This window comes from Dermochelys coriacea, chromosome 11, assembly GCF_009764565.3.
Source record: "Dermochelys coriacea isolate rDerCor1 chromosome 11, rDerCor1.pri.v4, whole genome shotgun sequence".
Classification (NCBI taxonomy): Eukaryota; Metazoa; Chordata; order Testudines; family Dermochelyidae; genus Dermochelys; species Dermochelys coriacea.
Genome location: NC_050078.2, coordinates 61,759,497 through 61,781,258, shown reverse-complemented (window position 1 = coordinate 61,781,258; position 21,762 = coordinate 61,759,497). Strand labels below are relative to the sequence as shown.

Sequence of the window (21,762 nt, the reverse complement as noted above, 5' to 3'; positions counted from 1 at the left end):
TTATATACATCTATTTACTAGTTAAACAGCAGTTACATCCTATTAAGTGAATTCCCTTCCCTTTGCACGGGTATTTTCAATTGTTATTTGTACAATGTGGAAAACACATTTTTAAATATAAGTGAATTTGTGGAACAAACAGGATTTATGTAAAGTGCCTCTGGAATAAAGTAGTGAGAGGGAAAAAAGTCACTGTTGAAAAATTCACATAAAATGTGCAGTATGTAGGTGCCCCTTCAAACATTTATGGGACTTAGAACAATTTTCATTGCAGGAAAAGGTTGTCGGAGAATATTACTTTACACTCAGTTTTTCAAATTTCTGTCTTTTATTAACCAACCAAATTAGCTCTAATCCCAGAAATCATATTCCAACTTTACATAAAATTAAATTAATGTCCAGCCCAAATTATGATGTTGTCCATAAGAAGAGCATGAGGAAGAAAAGCACAGAGGGTTTCTTGATCTGGTTGTGGCCTGCTGTCGATAAATAATAAGAAGAATAATTCTTCAAGGGTTTACATTAAAATGTTTAACAAGAAATGAGAAAGATGGCTGCCATAAACAGACTATGAGTGTATATGCTTTTATGCTCAAATAAATTTGTTAGTCTCTAAGGTGCCACAAGTACTCCTTTTCTTTTTGAGAATACAGACTAACACAGCTGCTACTCTGAAACCTGTCATTATGCTTACCTTCGCAGCTGGAGATTTGTGCAACACAGCTGTAAGGGCTTGAATGGTGGATACTGCCAAGCAATCTAGTTGTCCCTGAAACACCTGAAAGCAGCAGAGGCAGGTGTTATTTACAAACATATTAAATAGAATTCTGCTCTGAAGGGTATTCTGTGCACATCTGCCTGGATGAAAACCAAAGGTAATTAACATGCTTTACAATCATCTCCCCACCAACATGGATTTCATGACACCACAACCTACAAGAAAGGACACAATGACAGAAAACTAGCCATGTAGTTCAAGAAGAGGAAAGAAGCATTCACACACATTACAGCAAAAGGTTCTGATGGACAAATGTAAAAACTTTCTTCATGCTGTTAATGGACAATCTCAAGAGGGAGGGAGGAAAAGGAAGTAACCAACTCCTTGTACTGTATGTGTGCACTGCGGAGTGTATAGCTTTCTGACAATCAGTTCTTTAAACAAATGGAGATGAACATCATTTTAATCTCAGTGCAGGCTCCTGCACATACCAAAGCAACACACACACACACACACACACACACACACACACACACACTAGAAGTGATTAGTTATACCAGCACAGTCCAATAACTTTATTGCCTCTTACATCCATCCCAGAGGATGAAACTCTGCTTCCAAACCAAATGAGTCTCAAATAATTTTTTCCCTTATTTTTTTTCTATTAGTTAATTCCTCTGAATACTGATATTTTTCATGATAATTTATTAACAGAAAATTATGTGCCATATACCAGCAGGTCCCTTTGTCACATGGAGTCTGTTCATTTGCATCGTTCCACTGGTCAGGTTTACAGTCTCTGAAATACTATATTGCATATTGGACAATGAGAAGTCAAAATGGGAAGACAATGTTAGTGAATAAATGTTTACATGCAGATCCTCACACTGAGTTACCAATAGAATTGGCTATTTTAAACAGAATCAAGATTTCTAGACTACATACTTTCATGTGCTCAGCAATGCATTATCTATTTAAATGAGAACACATCAGTAACATCTTCCATATTACTATACGGAGTGGTACAATAAGCATTTGCATTTGAGGTTTTCCATTATGCTAATAGAAATTCGAGACAACAGACTCTTCTCACCTCCCACATTCAGCCTGTCCATTGTATTGTGAACATCTGTTCTTGATGACAAGCAAAGAATCAGGACATCAACTACAACCATACAGATTCACAAACAAAGCCCCAGAACCCAATAGACCACCGTGCTGAGACAAAGAAGCAAAAGAGAAAAAACGAAATCACCACCAGGTTGATAGCACTGATACTGGGATTCTATTCCTGTATTTCACCCTCCTCAGATTAAAAGGAGCACAGTTTGACTTAATATTTTTAAAATATTTTTAAAATACCTACAACTTGAAGCATCTCCATACATGTGAAGTCAAGGGTGTAATTTGCTCATCATAAAAGATTACTTTCCAAAGACAACAAGCATAGGTCTGTGCAGCAGTCAGAATTTATCCAGCTGCAGCAGTTTCAGGAGGCTGGATAAGGTAAAGTACAGGAATCACTATTCCCACTGACTGCTACTCTGTCTTGGCTTCAAGTAAAGCAAAATTGTGTAGGTACCTGGTCCCCATTCATTTCTGTCAGTAATTTGTTGGCAAGGTCTTTTTCACTCTTGTCTGCCACCTTATTGTTAGCATTTAAAAACAGCTGTTAGAAACAGAGACAAGAATAATGGAAAGAGGTATATTAAACATTACCTGCAGCTAGTATCATGAAGCCGGGATGAATTTATGTTTCACATACAGCATACAAGATCTCACACTGGTGAGTTACACAATTCTTAACAAATATCAGTCTTTTGCTAATTCTTCCAATATTACATCAAACTATTGTTAAATATTCATTAGCTTATTCTGTTTTCCAGAAAAAACAAAAGATGTAATTGCTGAGACACTGAAACGGTACTAATTACAAGTTATTTTTGTTATTGGCCCAGTGTTCTTAGATGCATGGTGACTAAGTGGAGGACTGGAGGCTCTCAACATTCACATTAAAAAAGGATGGGGGTGACTGTAAGACATTAGAAATGCGAAGGGAAGGGGAAAGCACAGCCTCCTAGTTTCTCTACTTATGTTTCATCTTGTAGGAGGGCTTAAGTGACACTAACAATCTAAGGAAGCTGCAATACAACAACTCAGAATCCAGAGATAGCAATGGCAGCAGCTTTGTGAGGGACACAATCTTCAAGACTGGAAGGACGGTGGGAAATTTTCAGTCATCCAGATGAGTTGGCAGCTTGGCAAGAACTTTAACTTAGTCACCCAAAGCTGTACCTATTCTGAAGCTTTGCCCTCTTCTGCTTTTAGATTGAGAGTTAAGAAGCTCTTAGAAATACTTAGTTTACCAGACCAAGTAATTAAAAAAAGACTTTTGAAAACAGAGGAGACTGACAGCTTGTCACATTTCAGAGAAAATACCCATCAGAAAAATGAAAGGGTACGTGAAAAACTACTTTTTAAAACCACTTCTTTCGTACTCACTGAAGATTGTATGTTCAGTATATGGAACCCCACTCGGTAATCAAGGGCAAACACAAGACAACAATCAAAGATACTACTCTGCATTACAAAAGTATTAAAGACCCCACAAAGTTAGAAACATTGCTTAGTTTGAAAGGCATCTGTCATGACCAAAGCTGTTATACTTTTGGTAACACTACAGAATAGCTATAATATGTTGAGAGAATTAGAGCATCAGCAACTGAAGATAAATTATGAACAGGAGGCAAGAATAGACATAGAAAAAACAAACTCATTCTAACTCATTTCCCATAACAGATATATAGATGAGAAAAATAAGCAACTAGGGATTTTTAAACCATGTATTTATTAAAATGCCCAAGTACATGGCTCTCTCTGGTTTTGAATTATTGTATCCAGATGATGATTGATAGAATAATAATGTTTTCTTCAGCCCATGTAAGGCTCAGCATAATTACTGCTATTCTCCAAATCTGATCTATATTTAAAGAAAGTTTCCCATCAATATAAAACATTCAAGATACATGAAGAAGCAGTGTCAGATGTTCTTAGTGTACCAATAAAACCCCTTTCAACAGATATAAAGTGAAACCTCAGTTACCTCAACATTTCAGGGGACAGCCCTGAATAAACTGGGTTTCAGATCAGATAAACTGGGTTTCAGATCAACATCTGAACTGGACAAACAGCTTTAAAAAAAAAAAAAAAAACCTCATGATTTGGGTCCCCAGCCCCCAAAAAAGTCAAGAGAAGACATCTCTCTTCCATAAGCTTTGAATTCTTTAGCTGAAGTTCATCTCTCTTCTCTGAAGACAATCTGCAAAGCTGAAGACAATTCTGAGGCAAGATCAGAAACATGCCTCTATTATGTGGCTCCTGGGAGTATTCACAATAGATATCAGTTTTGATTTCTTTTTTCACTCCCTTCCCTCTCTGCAAGTCTCCTGGTTTCCAGGTTCATAGACACACAACCCATTCTATTGTGTCAAGATCAACTGCTGACTCTTCTGTTATCTGTGGTGTTATACACTGGGGTTGTCACTAGCGAACCCAGAAGTGTGACAGATTTTCAAGAATGAGGAAAAATTATTTTTAGCAAGATTCTACCTCATTAGTGGAAGCATTTGACAAAAGAAATGTACTAACCTCACAACTGACTTCTGCTTTGTTGTCAACCTTTGACGAGCATTGTACTATACGTGGAAAACACATGACCCTGTCCTTGGGGTCATTCAGAGTGTAAAAAAGCAAAACATTTGCACAAATTTGACAACACCAAAAAAACCCTCCATGTAATAATAATAGTAATATAGAAGCCAATATACAATACAGAGATGTAACTCGGTGAAGAGTTCTGATGACAAAAAGGTAGAGTGAAATTCAAGGATAGAAGAATGGTTAAAACATAGGCTATAATACTGCTGACATTGAAGTCAATGGGAGTTTGACATCAGTGGGAGTAGGAGCAGGCATAGAGTGCCCATGAACCAGCTAAATAATACCATTGTATGATAATGTAAGAATCAGGCTAGAAAAATATAACTCTCTCTTTTATAGCAGCATTGCAAAGAGTATAAGATTAGTCCAGAAACAGGTACAGATTCCCAAAAGGAAGTGCAAAAAAAACATTGGAAAGGACAAATAGCCTACTTTTAAAAGAAGTTAAAAAAACAAACTATACAACACACTCAATATGGTTCCCATTGAAGTCAATCAGAATTTTGTCCCTGACTTAAATCAAAGAAAGAAAAACTAGGTCAAAAATTACACATGAGCATTTTAAAGTACTGTTGCATTAAAATATTTTCTAACTAAATGGAATATTGTACAATAATTCAGACATTCTAGCTTGCATGAAATTATCTAGAAGTGTTCAATACAGCCACGTCAACAACATGCATTGTGAAGACAAAACAGAAATGAAATATAAAACTCCAGGAAGTTAAGCAGTATTCATATTTATGTAGTTTTTTTATTTGGGAAAAATTTATCTTATAAAAGCATAACAACTTCAGTGAAAGGCACTGGCTTACAATCAATGGTCATCTGGGATTAATATGGAATCAGAGAAAGTAGGAAATATGAATACTATGTCCTTTCTAAAAAGAAAAGGCATCCAAGAAGAGCATTTTGTAACCAATTAAACTCATTCCTAATCTCAGCCATGCAGGAATTCAGACCAAATATTCTGAAACCCTTGCAACTGAACACCAGTGATTTATTTATTTATTTATTTATTTTAAGAAAGCTGGCTAGTGATCAATGGCTCGATGTCTAGCTGGCAGCTGGTATCAAGCAGAGTGCCCCAGGGGTCGGTCCTGGGGACGGTTTTGTTCAACATCTTCATGAATGATCTGGATGATGGGATGAATTGCACCCTCAGTAAATTTGTGGATGACACTAAACTTGGGGGGAGAGGTAGATATGCTGGAGGGTAGGGATAGGGTCCAGAGTGACCTAGACAAATTAGAGGACTGGGCCAAAAGAATTCTGATGAGGTTCAACAAGGCAAGTGCAGAATCCTGCCCTTAAGATGGAAGAATCTCACGCATTGCTATAGGCTGGGGACCGACTGGCTAAGCAGCAGTTCTGCAGAAAAGGACCTGGGGATTACAGTGGATGAGAAGCTGCATATGAGTCAACAGTGTGCCCTTGTTGCCAAGAAGGCTAAAGGCATATTGGGCTGCATTAGTAGGAGCACAGCCAGCAGATTGAGGGAAGTGATTATTCCCCTCTATTTGGCACTGGTGAGGCCACATCTGGAATACTGCGTCCAATTTTGGGCCCCCCACTACAGAAAGGATGTGGACAAATTGGAGAGAGTCCAGCAGAGGACAATGAAAATTATTAGGGGGTTGGGGCACATGACTTATGAGGAGAGGCTGAGGGAACTGGACTTATTTAGTCTTCAGAAGAGAAGAGTGAGGGGAGATTTGACAGCAGCCTTCAACTACCTGAAGGTGGGCTCCAGAGGGGATGGAGCTAGGCTGTTCTCAGTGGTGGTAGATGACTGCAACTTGAGACCATCTCTCCTTGTTCTGTGAGGGAGGTGTAGGTTGGATATTAGGAATAACTATTTCACTAGAGGATGGTGAAGCACTGGAATGGGTTATCTAGGGACATGGTGGAATCTTCATCCTTGGAGGTTTTTATGACTCGGCTTGACTAAGCCCTGGCTGGGATGATTTAATTGGGGTTGGTCCTGCTTTGAGCAAGGGGTTGAACTAGATGATCTCCTGAGGTCTCTTACAACCCTAATCTTCTACGATTCTATGAAATGGAGAAATGCATCCCTGAAATTAGAAATCAATCCACCATCTGCTAACAGTTCTAAGTGACTTCTCATAGTACGAAAGATTGACTTTGACACCAAGCTAAACAAAAAAGTTAGAGATGGATTAGAGTATATACAGGCATTTCTCAAAGAGAAATTGTGAGCATTCACTACTTAGTGCCTTATCAGCAATAGAAACATATTGTATTATTAATTTGGTTAATATATTTCGAAGACAAGATGTACTTCTACTTCATAAATTACACATATTTATAGCTTCTGAAACATTCACCAGGTCAGTGGTACAAGTCCAATACTTGATACTCACAAGGATTATATTTAATTTAGAGCCAAGATACAAAAGATGATTTACACAACTGAACTCTTACAAGAAGCATGACATTTTGCTGAGATCAGAAATAAGAAGCTATTAATTATGGAAAAATAATGTACCTTGCAGTTCTGCAGCAATCGGATGAGATGCTCAAAGCAGTTACTGTTAAGGAAAATGGCCTGCAGAACAGGCCTATCAGTGCAGTCTAACATGGCTGTGATGGTGTCTATCAAAATAAAAATCACAAAAATAAATAAAGTTACACTAATCCTTAAGCTTTTTTTTTTTTTTTTTTTTTTAATATACACATTATGCTGTTGACAAATTTGGAAACACTACATAGAAGGCTCCATGGAAAAATTTTATGCACTGAGAAGTAGTTAAAAAAATTATGAATGCTTTGATAAACATGGAAGTGAATTCCAGCATAAAACACCAGGCCTTGAGCAAAACATTCTGAAGCAGCAGAAACCAACATGTAGTCTACTGTGTATCTGAAGGAAACTTCAGCTACAGAATAGCTTCAATTGTTCTGAGACTCAGTTTAAAATCACTGTCATTTGCACGTATATAAAAAGCATGCCTTCTTATTTAAAAGTTGTATAAATATTTGCTTCCTCATCAGCCAGTTATTCCTCAACATTCTGAAGCAGTCTTATTTTGTTTGCCAGCAGTCAGTATCATCTCTCACTGATATCAAAACATTGAGAAAATGAAAGTATTGGTGGGCAAGAAATCCCCTTATTTTTGTCTTCCCATTCTCTACATCAACTTTAAAAAATACAAATCATAAATGAACGCAAACCAATGAATTGTATCCTATGGTTTAAGACTATTGTCTCATCTAAGGTATGCAACCTAGGGAGGTTGTGGAATCTCCATCACTGAAACAAGTTAGACAAATTCTTGTCAGGGATGGTCTAGATAAAACTTAGTCCCCCCTCAGTGCAAGGGACTGGAGTAGGTGACCTATCGAGGTCCCTTCCAGTCCTATATTTCTATGGTTCTATGCAATAATTCCAATTACACAACTAAAAATTACAAATAGCTACCAAACTGGAATCACTCAAATATTCCAGGTATTCCCTTTTTATCCCCTTTTATAGGGGTTAACTGAAATCTCTCAGATACTGTTGTGTGGAAGCTGTTGTCAAATGATAACTTCTCAATGGAAGTCCATAACAGGTACTAGATCTTTTTTCTTTGCCCCTAAACTGTTTGTAGGTTGACATCCTTAAGCCAAAAAGTAACCAGTACATTCTGATTAATATTTTTTTGAATTAAAAGCGAATTGGCACATATTTGAATCAATTTCAACAAGAAAAAATACTCAATTTCTTACCTAAATAACAGCAAAAACACACTTGAATAATTATACTTATACTTGCTTAAATCACTTCATTTAAAAAAATTATGAAAATTTTAACAAAAACAGATTTAGAGGAATTGTCTGGATATATCACTCACTCAGCATTTGGATCTGTAGTGCAATGAACCTATTCTCCCACTGCCTGGATCTCCTGGAGTTAGGCAATGCTGAATGGTCTGAATTAAGCAACTTGAAGTAGTTCTCCAGTATGGTACTGGTCTCCACTTGCCGCTGGTCTGAACTACTAGTAAGAAGGATATGCACTACTTCTGTCAGGCACTTAAGAGTCAGCTCTGCCTTCCTGCTCACTTCCTCAGGATCCCTATCATCCCAGGTGTCACAGTCTGCCAAAACACGCATCAAGACTTCCATGGTAGCAGGAGATATGGCTTGAAGAGCATTTCTCTGAAATCCACAATAAAAAGAACTGTACTTTAATCTGAGGATATCTAGCCTCTTCCAATACTTAAAATCAACAAGTTTCATTTTTGCACCATGCAAGAAATCTGAACTTTAATAAATATAGTACTAATAAGAGCATTTTTAATTTAGCTCCTCAGTCAACTATGATTGTATTGAATAATATATATTTTGGGCCAAATCCTGGTCATTCTACTCAATTAGACCTAATGGCTTCAAAGGATATATTTACAGGGGAAAAGTAGAATTTAGCACTATATATCATGAATACATAATGTATGTACAGACAAAAAAAAAACCTGTTAATGACACACCAGGGTTACATATTTTAATAAAAATTTTCTGAAAGAAATGCAATACAAATTTTCTAGTAATATTAACCCACTCATGTTATACATAAATGTATGCAATGTCTAAACCTCAGCTTTTGCATATCTTGACTTTTTGGTGTTTAAATCTGTAACTTTAAAGGTGAAATGGCACGGTTTGGGGTAGGGTGGGGGGGGGGGAATTAGGATTTATTTTTTTACTCCTGTTTTTAAATGAATATTCTTTAGCCATAAGTCTAATATACATTGATTTCAATGTGAAAGGGATACTTATTTTGGTTGCAGGCTTTTAATTTTAGTATGCATTTGAATTATTCAAAGTGATACTGATAATATACATATTCTATTGTGTAATATATCTTTTGCCACAGCAGAATTTAGAGTATAGTTTAAGTTCAGACTTTCATACAGATCCCCATTTTCACATATCCCCAAATTTCTCAATTAGTTCAGAATTTTAACCTAAAACAGAATTAACTAATGATAAACATTTTAAGAAAACTAGTCTTCCTGTATTACCCAGAGCAATCTTTATCTGTGATTGGAGTACATACTGTATTACAGTGGTGAGCAAGGACCATATAAATTCTCTTTGCTCAGGGAGAATTGATTTTCTTTTTAAGGGCTCTTCTGTTCTGCACATTGTTCCAGAGCTCCCCGGTGGTGTTTTTGTTTGAGGTTGGGTTACTATTCTAAAGACACAGTGCTCCCTGTTAACCTTTTACAAGATAAGCCGGGTAAGCATCAAAGTGCCTTATTCTGCCTTAACAGGTGTCTTCTTATAATTTGCAGTCAGATTGTACTGGACCAGACTTGCACAGAAAGAAGAAATTCCCAGACCTCCCTCCTGTCAGTTATTTAAAAAAATTAAAATGGTGCTCACTCATGCCAAGTCCCGGCTAGCAGGCTGCTTTTGAATACTTATCACATGACTTGACAGAATGGGTATGACACATTATAGCATCAAATGATCAGACAGCAACATTTTTTTCAAAGCTGTATCCAAGAAATTCTGAACAGGAGACTGATGTTCAAATCAAATCCAAATCAGTGATTAATCCCACTCCTCATCTGATCTCATTTCCCTTTCCCACCCATATATTCTGTGCCACTTATGCTACACAGGTATACTTCAAATTCCTTCCTCAGCAATGCCAGACCAAATGATTTAGTGGAAGCACACTGCAATTCCAGTCTATTCTTGTATTCCTTTCTAAAATTTCTTGGCACCGAGCAGACACAAACACTCCTTTAATTTAGTACACTATGCTCATTGTGCCAGCAGAGAAAAACATATTTAGTTTTAGGGCAGGTCTACACTTAAAATGCTGTGTCAGCACCACTGCTGTTGCATTTCAATGAAGATGCTACGACGCCGACAGGAGATTTTCTCCCATTGGTGTAGTTAATTCACCTCCACGAGAGGCAATAGCTATGTCCATGGGAGAAGGACACATATACACACGTGCATATAGTTATTACAACTCCTGACTCCTCTTTGGGGCAGGAACTGTCTCTTAGTAGTCTTACATAGTACTAAGCACAATGAAGTCCCAAGCCTAGTAACATACACAACCAACTAATCCATATTCAATTGTTGATACAGTCTGTTCTGCAATACATTCTTGTCTTTTGATAGATACCCTATAATCCATAAACCATAAAGTTTCCATGAGGAACAGAAGATGAACCCTACAGGTTGTAATAGCTGAGATTACTTTGTATTTTCCAATATTCTCCTCACCTGTCCACCAGCCACAATGGCTCCAAAGAGATGTAGCAGGCAACACTTGAGGCTTTCCTTGAGATGTTCACTTTCTTGAAAGCATTCTATTGAAATGAGAGAAAAAGTGATTTGTGTGTCCCAAAATAAGGACAGGTTTCAAAGTAGCAGCCGTGTTAGTCTGTATTCGCAAAAAGAAAGGGAGTACTTGTGGCACCTTAGAGACTAATAAATTTATTTGAGCATAAGCTTTCGTGAGCTACAGCATCTGATGAAGTGAGCTGTAGCTCATGAAAGCTTATGCTCAAATAAATTTGTTAGTCTCTAAGGTGCACAAGTACTCCCTTTCTTTTTCCAAAATAAGGAGACTCGTATCTTTTAATCTCTCTCCTCAAAAGAAAGTGAAGTACCACTTTTAACAACAGGCTTAAAAAAAATCCAATATGGAAAGGCTCGCACTGATTTCAGTGCAGCTGAAACAGTCCCAAACAGCCTGATCTTGCTCCGGTTAAAAAGTCACTGGGAAAACTATTGATTGCAATAGCGGTATTCACAGGCCCATTTTCCTACATCTTTGTTCATACTGTAACTTGACATAAACCACTTACAAACAGCCTTAGGAATTTTTCTGAGCAGTAAATGTTAACCTGGAAGTTGCTATAGCAATAACCATAGACACATAGAGAAGCTGCAACCTAAACCACAAAGGATTATTTTGTTTGGAATTAGCCCTGTAAGAAACTTCCAATAATGTCACAAGCCAGCAGTTAAAATGTCACCGTTAAAAAGCCTAAATAGTCAAACAAAAAACAAATGAAAAATACTAGAATAATTCAATGCAGGCTAAAATAAAAAACTACGTCTATGTAAGAGTAACTAGCTTAACATTAGTGCCAAGCATATACTAAAACCATCAGCCCACTTTAACAGTGTATGGTGAAGTACTCCAACCTGATGAAGTGTTGGTAGCTATTTTTATTTCTCCCAGTTCATTCTAAGCACTCTTTTGCTTTTACACACTAGTGCATTTTGCCATACATACAAAGAAAAAGAAAGAAAAATTACTTGCAATCATTGTTTACAGAAGGTGGCATTTATACCAAATCCCCATTCTTCAATACATGGTTTCTGCCCATGATTAGGCTGAAACACCTCAACCTTAGAATATGACTCATATGCCAGTTGTTCCTCTTAACCACCGGGGAGGCATAATAGGCAGTAACTGCCTCTACCATCAATTCCTTCTTATGTGAAATGAATAAACACAAAACTCATCTTCAACTATTCAAGGAAGTTTGATGGGTGGATAAATGAACTCCGCAACAGCGGAGATTTGCTCACAAGGATTTATTGATTTTATTATCAGAAAGAAATGTAAGTGAGCATTCAATAAGGCACCAAATCGGGACAGCACTTAGATATGCACTTAAGCGCCAATGGATTCAATTCAGACTCCACTGTCCTGAATAAAGAGGCTTTCCTGAATCTGGGCCTAAAACAGGGAGATTACATCCACTGCATATACAGCTTTTTTTTTTTTTTAAACTTTCATGTACAGCATATCATTTTCTTGTTTATGCATAAAAAGAAAAACCTTATTGCTGTAAGTTAATAGGAAGAACTATCTGAACAAAATCTGAGAAAAACTGTTTTAGAAGGCTGAAGTCAGTTGGCCTACACTTAAAAGTTTTGTTAGCATGGCTATGTCAGTTAGATGTGAAAAAAATCACCCTCCCCAACCAACACAGCTATGTCAGCAAAAGCGCTAATGTAGACACAGATGTACCAGCAAAAGTGTCCTTTTGCCAGTACAGTTTATTTTCTTTGGGGAACTGATATAAACTATTCCAGCTGATACAAGCTGCACCTGCACTGGCTGACATAGTTGTATCATGCAAACCCTTTCTGGTGTAGACAAAGCCTAAGAGATGACTAAAAAAAAGTAGTTCGGACAAGAACAGAACATGGGAGGTTTCATCTATCAGTAGATACAAACTAACAGAGGAGGCAGTTATTGGCAGTTATGTGATATCAACAAATGTTTTGGCCTCTTGTAGCTGAGGGCATTTAACAATTCAGAGCGTTGAGTTCGGGATATTCTGTTGCCATTCATCCACAAAGCTCTTTTGCATAGTACTTCCTACCTTTGAAGGACAGGACAAAACTTTGTAGAGTGTCCTACAATTATTGTATGTCCTAGACATATCAGTCTATGTAATGGTGTCTCAAAATACAGTACATGGCTCTTGAGGGTCTCCCCTTTTGGTTTCTCCTGAAGCCATTTGTAACGCTAAGAACATTTGAACTCTAAAATACACAGTTGTCACAGCTACATTTAATGACTTGACCAGAAGAAACATAGCTTAGCATAGACGTTACCAAACTATGGTCCAAGGAGCATTTTCTGGTTACATGATTCTGGCTTTCCTTGTTTCCAGTGGCTAAAACACATAAAAGGCAACTGAAAATACATAAATACTCTCCTAATATTACTTTTCCATGCCATAACTTCTGCTGTTGCCACAGCAATGTTATGTGGACACACATGGAAAGGCAGATTGCATGTGCCACAGCAAATGAGACAGTAGGTGAGCCATGAGACCATTTCTTTGTTAAAATATGGTATGCTGCACCATGAAAATGCTTGAAAGATCCAGACTGAGAAAGTCCACAAAACCACAGATGATGACGACATGATGTTGGCACTCCAAACAAAGCCAAATTCTTTGGTACAAAAAGACGTAGATCAAACTTCAATAAGCCCTCACCTTGGAAAGGAAGCAAGCGGCTTTTGGCACTTATCAAATGTTTACAGTGGGACTAGAACTATGGCACCAAGAAGTTTGTTCCTTGAAAGGTAATCAGTAACACACACACTTTCAATAGTACTTACGGTAAAAGAAAGGGATGAATTCCACTGTGAGGGAGGCAGGTTTATACTTCTGTCTGCTCTTTTCAACACTACTCAAGAGTCTCCTACAATCAAAAAAAATGATACGAGAGAAGTTAGAGATGGCACCAATGTTTATTTCTGCATAGGTCATAAATACACTGCAGAAACAAACTACAGTATCTTTACCCCACAAGATCAAAAAGAATGAATAAGTGTTTTCATCCTGAAAACTGAGTCACAGCTAGTCATGTGTTCGCTGCTCCACACTTAAAATGGCTTAACATTTACAATATGGTTTTGGTTTATTAAAATGAGAAATCTGTTATTTGATCTTAATTACAGCAACCAAGCCACTAACTTTACAGCCAAATTTCCACACCATGCAATTTGAAAATGGGCAAGAAACTTTATGAGGGGTTTATTATGGAAAAAAATTAATTTTAAGGAAAATTACTCACTGATACTGCTCTTAAATTTTTATTTCAACAGCTATTATATTTGCATTTTAATCTCATAAAACCAAAATGATTCCTTCTGTCATACTTTGCTCTGTTCATTCTGGCTTCCATCTTCTACCAATTCAGAAAAAATAGCTCAGTTTTTAGAACAGAGAAAGAATTTGAGTTCATTCTGAACTTCTGTACCTTAATTAAATAAAACATTATGAGAGTGAAAACTCCTATCCATTTAAAAATATATAAGCACAAACAATGAGACAATAAGATGCGTTAGACATGTTAAATTTGAAAATACTTTTGTAGTATGGAGAAGGACCACCATGTGAACTGTGGTGTCAATTAATGTCCTGTTGCATGAAACCAGAATTCGTGTGACCTGCAAAAATATAAGAATCACAGATTCTGAAGTTAAGAATCGTAGAATCAGAACTGGAAGGGACCTCGAGAGCTCATCTAGTCCAGTCCCCCACACTCAAGGCAGGACTAAGTATTATCTAGATTCTAGACCATCCCTGACAGGTGTTTGTCCAACCTGCTCTTAAAAATTGCCAATGTTGGAGATTCCACAACCTCCCTAGGCTATTTATTCCTGTGCTTAAACCACTGAGAGTAAGAAAGTTTTTCCTAACATCCAACCTAAACCACCCTTGCTGCAATTTAAGCCCATTGCTTCTTGTCCTATCCTCAGAAGTTAAGAACTATTTTTCTCCCTCCTCCTTGTAACAACCTTTTATGTACTTGAAAACTGCTGTCATGTCCCCTCTCAGTCTTCTCTTCTTCAAATTAAACAAACCCAGTTTTTTCAATCTTCCCTAATAGGTCATGTTTTCTAGATCTTTAATCATTTTTGTTGCTCTTCTCTGGACTTTCCCCAATTTGTCCACATCTTTCCTGAAATATGGCGCCCAGAACTGGACATAATACTCCAGTTGAGGCCTAATTAGCGCAGAGTCGTGCAGAAGAATTACTTCTTGCGTCTTGCTTACAATACTCCTACTAATACATCCCAGAATGATGTTTGCTTTTCTTGCAAACATGTGTTACACTGTTGACTCATATTTAGCTTGTGATCCACTATGGCCCCCAGATCCCTTTCCGCAGTACTCCTTCCTAGGTAGTCATTTCCCATTTTGTATATGTGCAACTGATTGTTCCTTTTTAAACGGAGTACTTTGCATTTGTCCCTATTGACTTTCATCCTATTTACTTCAGACCATTGCTCCAGTTTGTCCAGATCATTTTGAATTTTAATCCTATCCTCCAAAGCACTTGCAACCCCTCCCAGTTTGGTAACCTCCGCAAACTTTATAAGTGTACTCTGTATGCCATTATTTAAATCATTGATGAAGATATTGAACAGAACCAGACCCACAACCGATCCCTACAGGACCCCACTTGTTATGCCCTTCCAGCATGACTGTGAACCACTGATGATTACTCTCTGGGAACGATTTTCCAACCAGTTATGCACCCACCTTATAGTAGCTCCATCTAGGTTGTATTTCCCTAGTTTGTTTATGAGAAGGTCACGCGAGACAGTATCAAAAGCCTTACTAAAGTCAAGATATACCACATCTACCTCTTCCCCCTATCCACAAAGCTTGTTACCCTGTCAAAGAAAGCTATCACATTGGTTTGACATGATTTGTTCTTGACAAATCCATGCTGACTTATTTTATTATCTTCTAGGTGTTTGCAAACTGATTGCTTAATTATTTGCTCCATTATCTTTCCGGGTACAGAAGTTAAGCTGACTGGTCTGTAATTCCCCAGGTTGTCCTTATTTCCCTTTTTATAGATGGGCACTATATTTGCCCTTTTCCCCATCTTCTGGAATGTCTCCCATCTTCCATGACTTTTCAAAGATAACTGCTAATGGCTCAGATATCTCCTCAGTCATCTCCTGGAGTATTCTAGGAGGCATTTCATCAGGCCCTGGTGATTTGAAGACATCCAACTTGTCTAAGTAATTTTTGACTTTTCTTTCCCTATTTTAGACTCTGATCCTACCTCATTTTCAAGGGCATTCACTATTTTAGACATCCAATCACCACCAATACTTTTTTCACTTTGTGCAAAATAAAAAAGTACCATTTTGCAGTCCATCATGACAAATATTTTAATTCGCTATGGCAGGGGTTCTCAAACTTCATTGCATGTGACCCCCTTCTGACAACAAAAACTACTACATGATCCTGAGCACGGGGATTGAAGCCATATGCCCACTGCCCTAGGCTTCGGCCCCAGGCAGTGGGGGTCGGGCTTCGGCTTCAGCCCTGGGCCCCAGCAAGTCTAACACCAACCCTGGTGACCCCATTAAAACAGGATGGTGGCTCACTTTGGGGTCCCTACCCACAGTTAAAGAACCACTGTGCTATAGGAACAAATGTGGCACTATTTTAATATCATCTTGCAAAAACTTCAGAAAAAGTTGTGTAAATGATAAAAAATCAAAGAAAGGGGGGCTATGCATGCAATAAGGCTTTCCAACAACTTCCAGACCAACAAACAGACATGAAACACTATATTTAATAGGCAGGAAGTAAGGGACAGACTATAAAGGCTCTAAGACAGGAACAGCTTTGTCCTGGTGGAATTCCAATGCCACAGAGCATGCATACCTTTGGAGGTCAGTAGAATTTTGTAGTATGAAAGTAGGCATTCAGAAGATCCAGAGAGCACATGCACTTCCCACATTTTGAGAATATGAACAATGGAAGTATTTGCTATTATAAAACTAAAATTGGTGATAATTTCCCATGTACTTCAGAACCACAAATTTCTTTAACACACACACACACACACACACACACACACACACACACACACACCAGGTAATTGCCCCTATACAGCAGCCACAACTACTGTCCCTTTCTCCACTGATGTGTCATTAGTTTACTTGCTTGCTTAATTCTCTTGAAGCAGAAGAGGTAAAAGACAGTTGGCTAGATGGAGTTCTCAGACTGTATATTTTCCACAGATTTATTCTTTATTACACAATTTCACACGACTGAGAAGAAAACTACAAACCTGGTCCATAAGGTTCACTAATGCAAGAGCTTTTAAGGGGAGTACAATACTACTTATTAGCTAAAGATACACTGTGTAGAGTCTAAAGTGATTCAATCCTCAAAGTAGATTCAATGGGAAATGATCAGACGGAGGAGAGAATGATAAAATAAGTATATACAGATGCTCTCCAGGTTACGCAAGACTCTACTTACACAAATCCGCACTTACGGAAAAAGTTCTGTGAGCTAGAAATAGGAGGTTTTGGGGGGAGGGGAGGTTTGCGTAATGGTCAGGTATACATTTCCAACGTACACAAAATTCGAGTTACGCAAGGCATTCCAGAATGGAACAATTGCATAAGTCAGGGAGCATTTGTAGAATGAATCTGCATTACCCATAAAGCAGGGAACACATATGAAGTGAATTTCACCTTATTATATAAATTAAAGCAAGAATCTATATGTTGGAAACAGTTTTTAGCAGTTGGCATGATACTGTAGACTAAACACCAGAAAAAATTTACTACTACTAAGGATGAACCATTTACTGCACATCATACTGTAGCTTTATATTGCTGCCCCTTTTGGCCCATATGGCTAGCCAATATTTGCAGTTTTGCTGGGTTGTTTCTATTAAGCCTGAGGCTTGCTGAGTTGTTTCTATTAAGATACGACTCAGATATTTATTTGGGACAATCCTTTTTATTTACAAAGAATTAGAGGTATTTCTAGTAAAGATAGGAGAGCACTGGTGAGACCTCATCTGGAATACTATGTGCAACTCTGGTCTCCCATATTTAAGAAAGATTAATTAAAAAAGTGGAACGGGTGCAGAGAACGGCTATGAGGATGATCAGAGGAATGGAAAACCTACCTTATGAGAGGAGACTCAAGAGTTTGACTTGTTTAGTCTAACCCAGCGATTCTCAAACTGTGGGTCAGGCCCCTAAGTGGATCGCAACCCCGTTTTAATGGGGTCTCCAGGGTTGGCATTAGACTTGCTAGGGCCCGGGGTCAAAGCCACAGCCCAAGAGCTTCAGCCCTGGGTGGTGGTGCTCAGGTTACAGCGCCCCCCCTCCCCCCAGCCTGGGGCAGAAGCTCTTGGGCTTCAGTTTTGGCCCCACCAGGTTTTGGAACTGGTCCCTCTCCTCCCAGGGCAGCGGAGCTCAGGTGGGCTCAGGCTTCAGTCCCCCTTTCTGGGGTCACGTAGTTATTTTTGTTATCAGAAAGGGGTCTCGGTGCAATGGAATTTTGAGAAGTTTGAGAACCCCTGGTCTAACCAAACAAAGGCTGGAGAGAGACATGATTGTTCTCTATAAACAGTAAGAGACGAAATACTAGGGAGGGAGAGGAGTGATTTAAGTAAAGGGACAATACTGACAATAACATATGAATATAAACTGGCCATCAACAAGTTTAGGCTTGAAATTAGACAAAGATTTCTAACCATCAGAGGAGTAAAGCTCTGGAACAGCCTTCAAAGGGGAGCAGTGAGGGCAAAAAACCTAACTGGATTCAAGACTGAGCTTGATAAGTTTATGGAGCGGATGGTATGATGAAACTGCCTACAATGGCACATATCCGATCTGAGACTGCTAGTAGCAAATATCCCCAGTGGCTACTGATGGAACACTAGATGGGGAGGCTATGAATTACTACAAAGAATTCTTTTCCAGATGTCTGGCTGTTGGGTCTTGCTCAGGGTCGAACTGATCACCACATTTGAGGTCAGGAAACAATTTCCCCCCGGGTCAGATTGACAGAGACTGTAGGTGTTATTTGCCTTCCTCTGCAGCATTGGGCATGGTCATTTGCTAGTTTAAACTAATGTAAATGGTAGATTCTCTGTAACTTGAAGTCTTTAAATCATGATTTGAGGACTTCAGTAACTCAGCCAGAGATGAGAGGTCTATTACAGGAGTGGGTGGGTGAGGGTCTGTGGCCTGCAATGTGCAGGTGGTCAGAGTAGATGATCACAATGGTCCCTTCTGGCCTTAAAGTATATGAATCTACATGGGCTGGTAGTAGAGCACCCACAGGGGGACACATCTTGAAGAACTCCAGTTACTTCACGAAGTGAGTAACCTCTCCTTCGTCTTCAAGTTGTGTCCTTATGGGTATTCCACTTTTGGTGACTCCCTAGCAGTAACCCTTTAAGGGGGTGGGAGTTTCAGGAAAGAGTCCATCACTGAAGAAAGAACTGCCTTGTCTATTGCCACATCTGATCTTGCAGCATGAATTAGGGCTTGGTCAGAAAACACGAGCACTGAGGAGCATGGTGCAGCCTTACAGATTTCAGCAACCAGAACATCTTTGAGTAGATGTAGACTGTGATCCCTAACAAAGCATGCAGTCACTTTTAGGGGAGGTGTAACCTCAGCAAAACCATAACAGGCAATAATACATCCAGAGATCAATTCAGAAAGTCTCTGAATGGAGACTGCCAGACTGGCAATCCCTTACGTATATCTACTACAGAAACAGAGTCTAGCAGTCTTTCTGTTCAACATCCTCAACATTTAGCATATAAAAAGCAGACTTTTTGTGTAGACTCATGCAGCTTAGGGAAAAAGAAAAAACAGAAGGTGATTAGCTTGGTTGACATGAAATTCAGAAGACGCATTAGGTAAGAACTTTCAATGAGGTTGTAAGGATACCTTCTCCTTGGAGAACAAAATAAAGGGGGGCGGAGGATCTGCCGTTAGAGTCATCCCAATCCTTCAAGCAGCGATTGCCACCAAGAAGGCTGTCTTTGTCATAGACAGATGTAACAGTGAGCACATTGCTAATGACTAAAAGAGTTGTTTCATGAGACAGTTAAGAACCAGGCTGAGATCTTAAAGCACTGCAGAGGCTCTAATATGCAGAAAAAGATTAATAAGTCCTCTTTGGAATCTTGTGGTGGTTGGATAAGCAAATACCTAGAAACCTTCCACTGGCATATGGAAAGCTGTTACTGTTGCTAAATGAACCTTGACGGAACTCACAGAAAGGCCTTAATTTTTCAGTTCCAATAGGTAATCCAAGACTGAGAAGAGAGACAACCGGATGGGAGAAAGAAGGCGCCAAAGGTTATATATTCTCCACTTCTGAAGGTAAATATGTCTAGTGGATTCCTTTCTGCTATTTAAGAGTATCTTTTGTACTTCCAATGAACATGTGATCTCTAGGCCTGAGAACCATTAAGGAACCAAGCTTGTAGTTGCAGGATGTTAAAACTAGGGTAAAGCATCTGACCCACAAGCTGAGACAACAGTTGAGGTTTGATCGGGAGCCACCACAGAGGGCAAGAGGTGAGTTTGAAGAAGTAAGGAAAGCAAACTTTTCTTGGCAAAGTTGGTGCAATCAAAATGCCTTTGGTTTAGTTCTTTCTGATCTTAAGGACATTTAAGAGCAATGGAGTTGGCTTCTTCCAGTGGTTACATCCCATTAGCTTCTCCTCTGTAGCCCCTCTCTCGCTTTCAGGAGCCGCAGCTGTCCTCTTCATGACTCAGCCCTCCAAACACTATTGTGGTTTCCCCTTTCCCGGGGGGACAGAGGGGAGAACTGTATAAAGATTCCTGCTCTCCAGAAGTCTCAGACAGTCTTCTCCTTCACTGCCTCACTATACCATGCCCGCAGTGGCTGGCAGGGGAACCCTGGGCCCATCCTCTACTCCAGGTTCCAGTTCAGGAACCCTCTACACAGCAGCCAATGTCTGTTCCCTGCACCTTGCTGCCTTTCCCTGAGCCGCTTCCATAAATCCTTGCCTTCACCACTCCCCAGGGTTTGCCAGTCTTTTCACTCCCTTCTCCCGGGGAGTAACTTCAGGCAACTCATCTCTGCAGCCCCCAAACATGCCTTCCTTCTCCAAGGGAGTGACTACAGACTTCTGCCCCCTCCTCTGCTTCCAATTTCCTGTCTATTGTAGAAGCCTCACCAGTCCCTCACACGTGATGTTCTCATTAATTAGCTACCTCCAGCCTAAAGCTCCCATTTGCAGACTAATTAGCTGATTTGGCCCACCTGTCCTAACTCCAATCTTGCAGGGCCAGTGTAGGAAGCACACCCCATCACACCATGTAATGAGGAAAGCATCTCCTAGAGCTTGGGAACTGAATCTCCATCTAAAACAGAATTTCTTACACTTTGTGTTTGCTGCTATGGCAAAAAGGTTGACCTCTGCAAATCCACAAGCTAGGAATATTTTGTTGAGGACACGAGAATCCAACTCCCATTCGTAATTTAGAAAGATATGTCTACTCAGGTCATCTGCCATGGTGTTCTGTATCCATGGGAGGTAAGAAGCCAAGGTGACTCTCCACTTGGCTATGTACCAGTTCAAAAGCTTTATCGCTTTGGTACAGAGTGAGGGGGAACGTGTTCTGCCCTGATGATTGATATACTACACACATGCTATGTTGTCTGTCATGATCTTTTTGGACTTGATTTAGAGTAAGGGAAGAAAGTGGAGGCAAGCATTTCTGACAACCCTTAATTCTAACAGGTTGATGTGAAAGAGCTATTCCTGTTTTGACCATTTGCCTTGGGCTATGCATGGGCCCAAATGGGCTCCCCATCCCAAAGAGGTAAGCATCCAATGTTAATAAGAATGTAGAGGGATTCTAGCTGAACAGGATTCCTGCATAAATTTTGGATGGATTCATCCACTAGGTGAGTGACTGTAGAACCTGACTGGATCCAGATATCTGTGTTTGCTGGGTACAAAAACAGTATTGAGCCACCCCTGGA

At 39.2% G+C, this 21,762-nt stretch overlaps 1 protein-coding gene across 3 annotated transcripts in view; it reads right to left on the bottom strand.

Annotated features, from left to right (window-relative positions):
• Positions 1-21,762, bottom strand: part of NBEAL1 (neurobeachin like 1) — a 134,322-nt gene that overhangs the window by 83,496 nt on the left and 29,064 nt on the right. For 2 of the 3 annotated variants that reach the window (XM_038421131.2, XM_038421133.2), the window contains exons 7-12: positions 13,563-13,645; positions 10,691-10,776; positions 8,296-8,602; positions 6,948-7,054; positions 2,301-2,387; positions 695-778 (exon numbers count right to left, since the gene is read on the bottom strand). In XM_038421131.2, coding sequence (XP_038277059.1) covers positions 695-778; positions 2,301-2,387; positions 6,948-7,054; positions 8,296-8,602; positions 10,691-10,776; positions 13,563-13,645 — 754 coding nt within the window. The remainder of the gene's footprint in view (positions 1-694; positions 779-2,300; positions 2,388-6,947; positions 7,055-8,295; positions 8,603-10,690; positions 10,777-13,562; positions 13,646-21,762) is intronic. The other variant, XM_043505615.1, reaches the window with a different exon arrangement.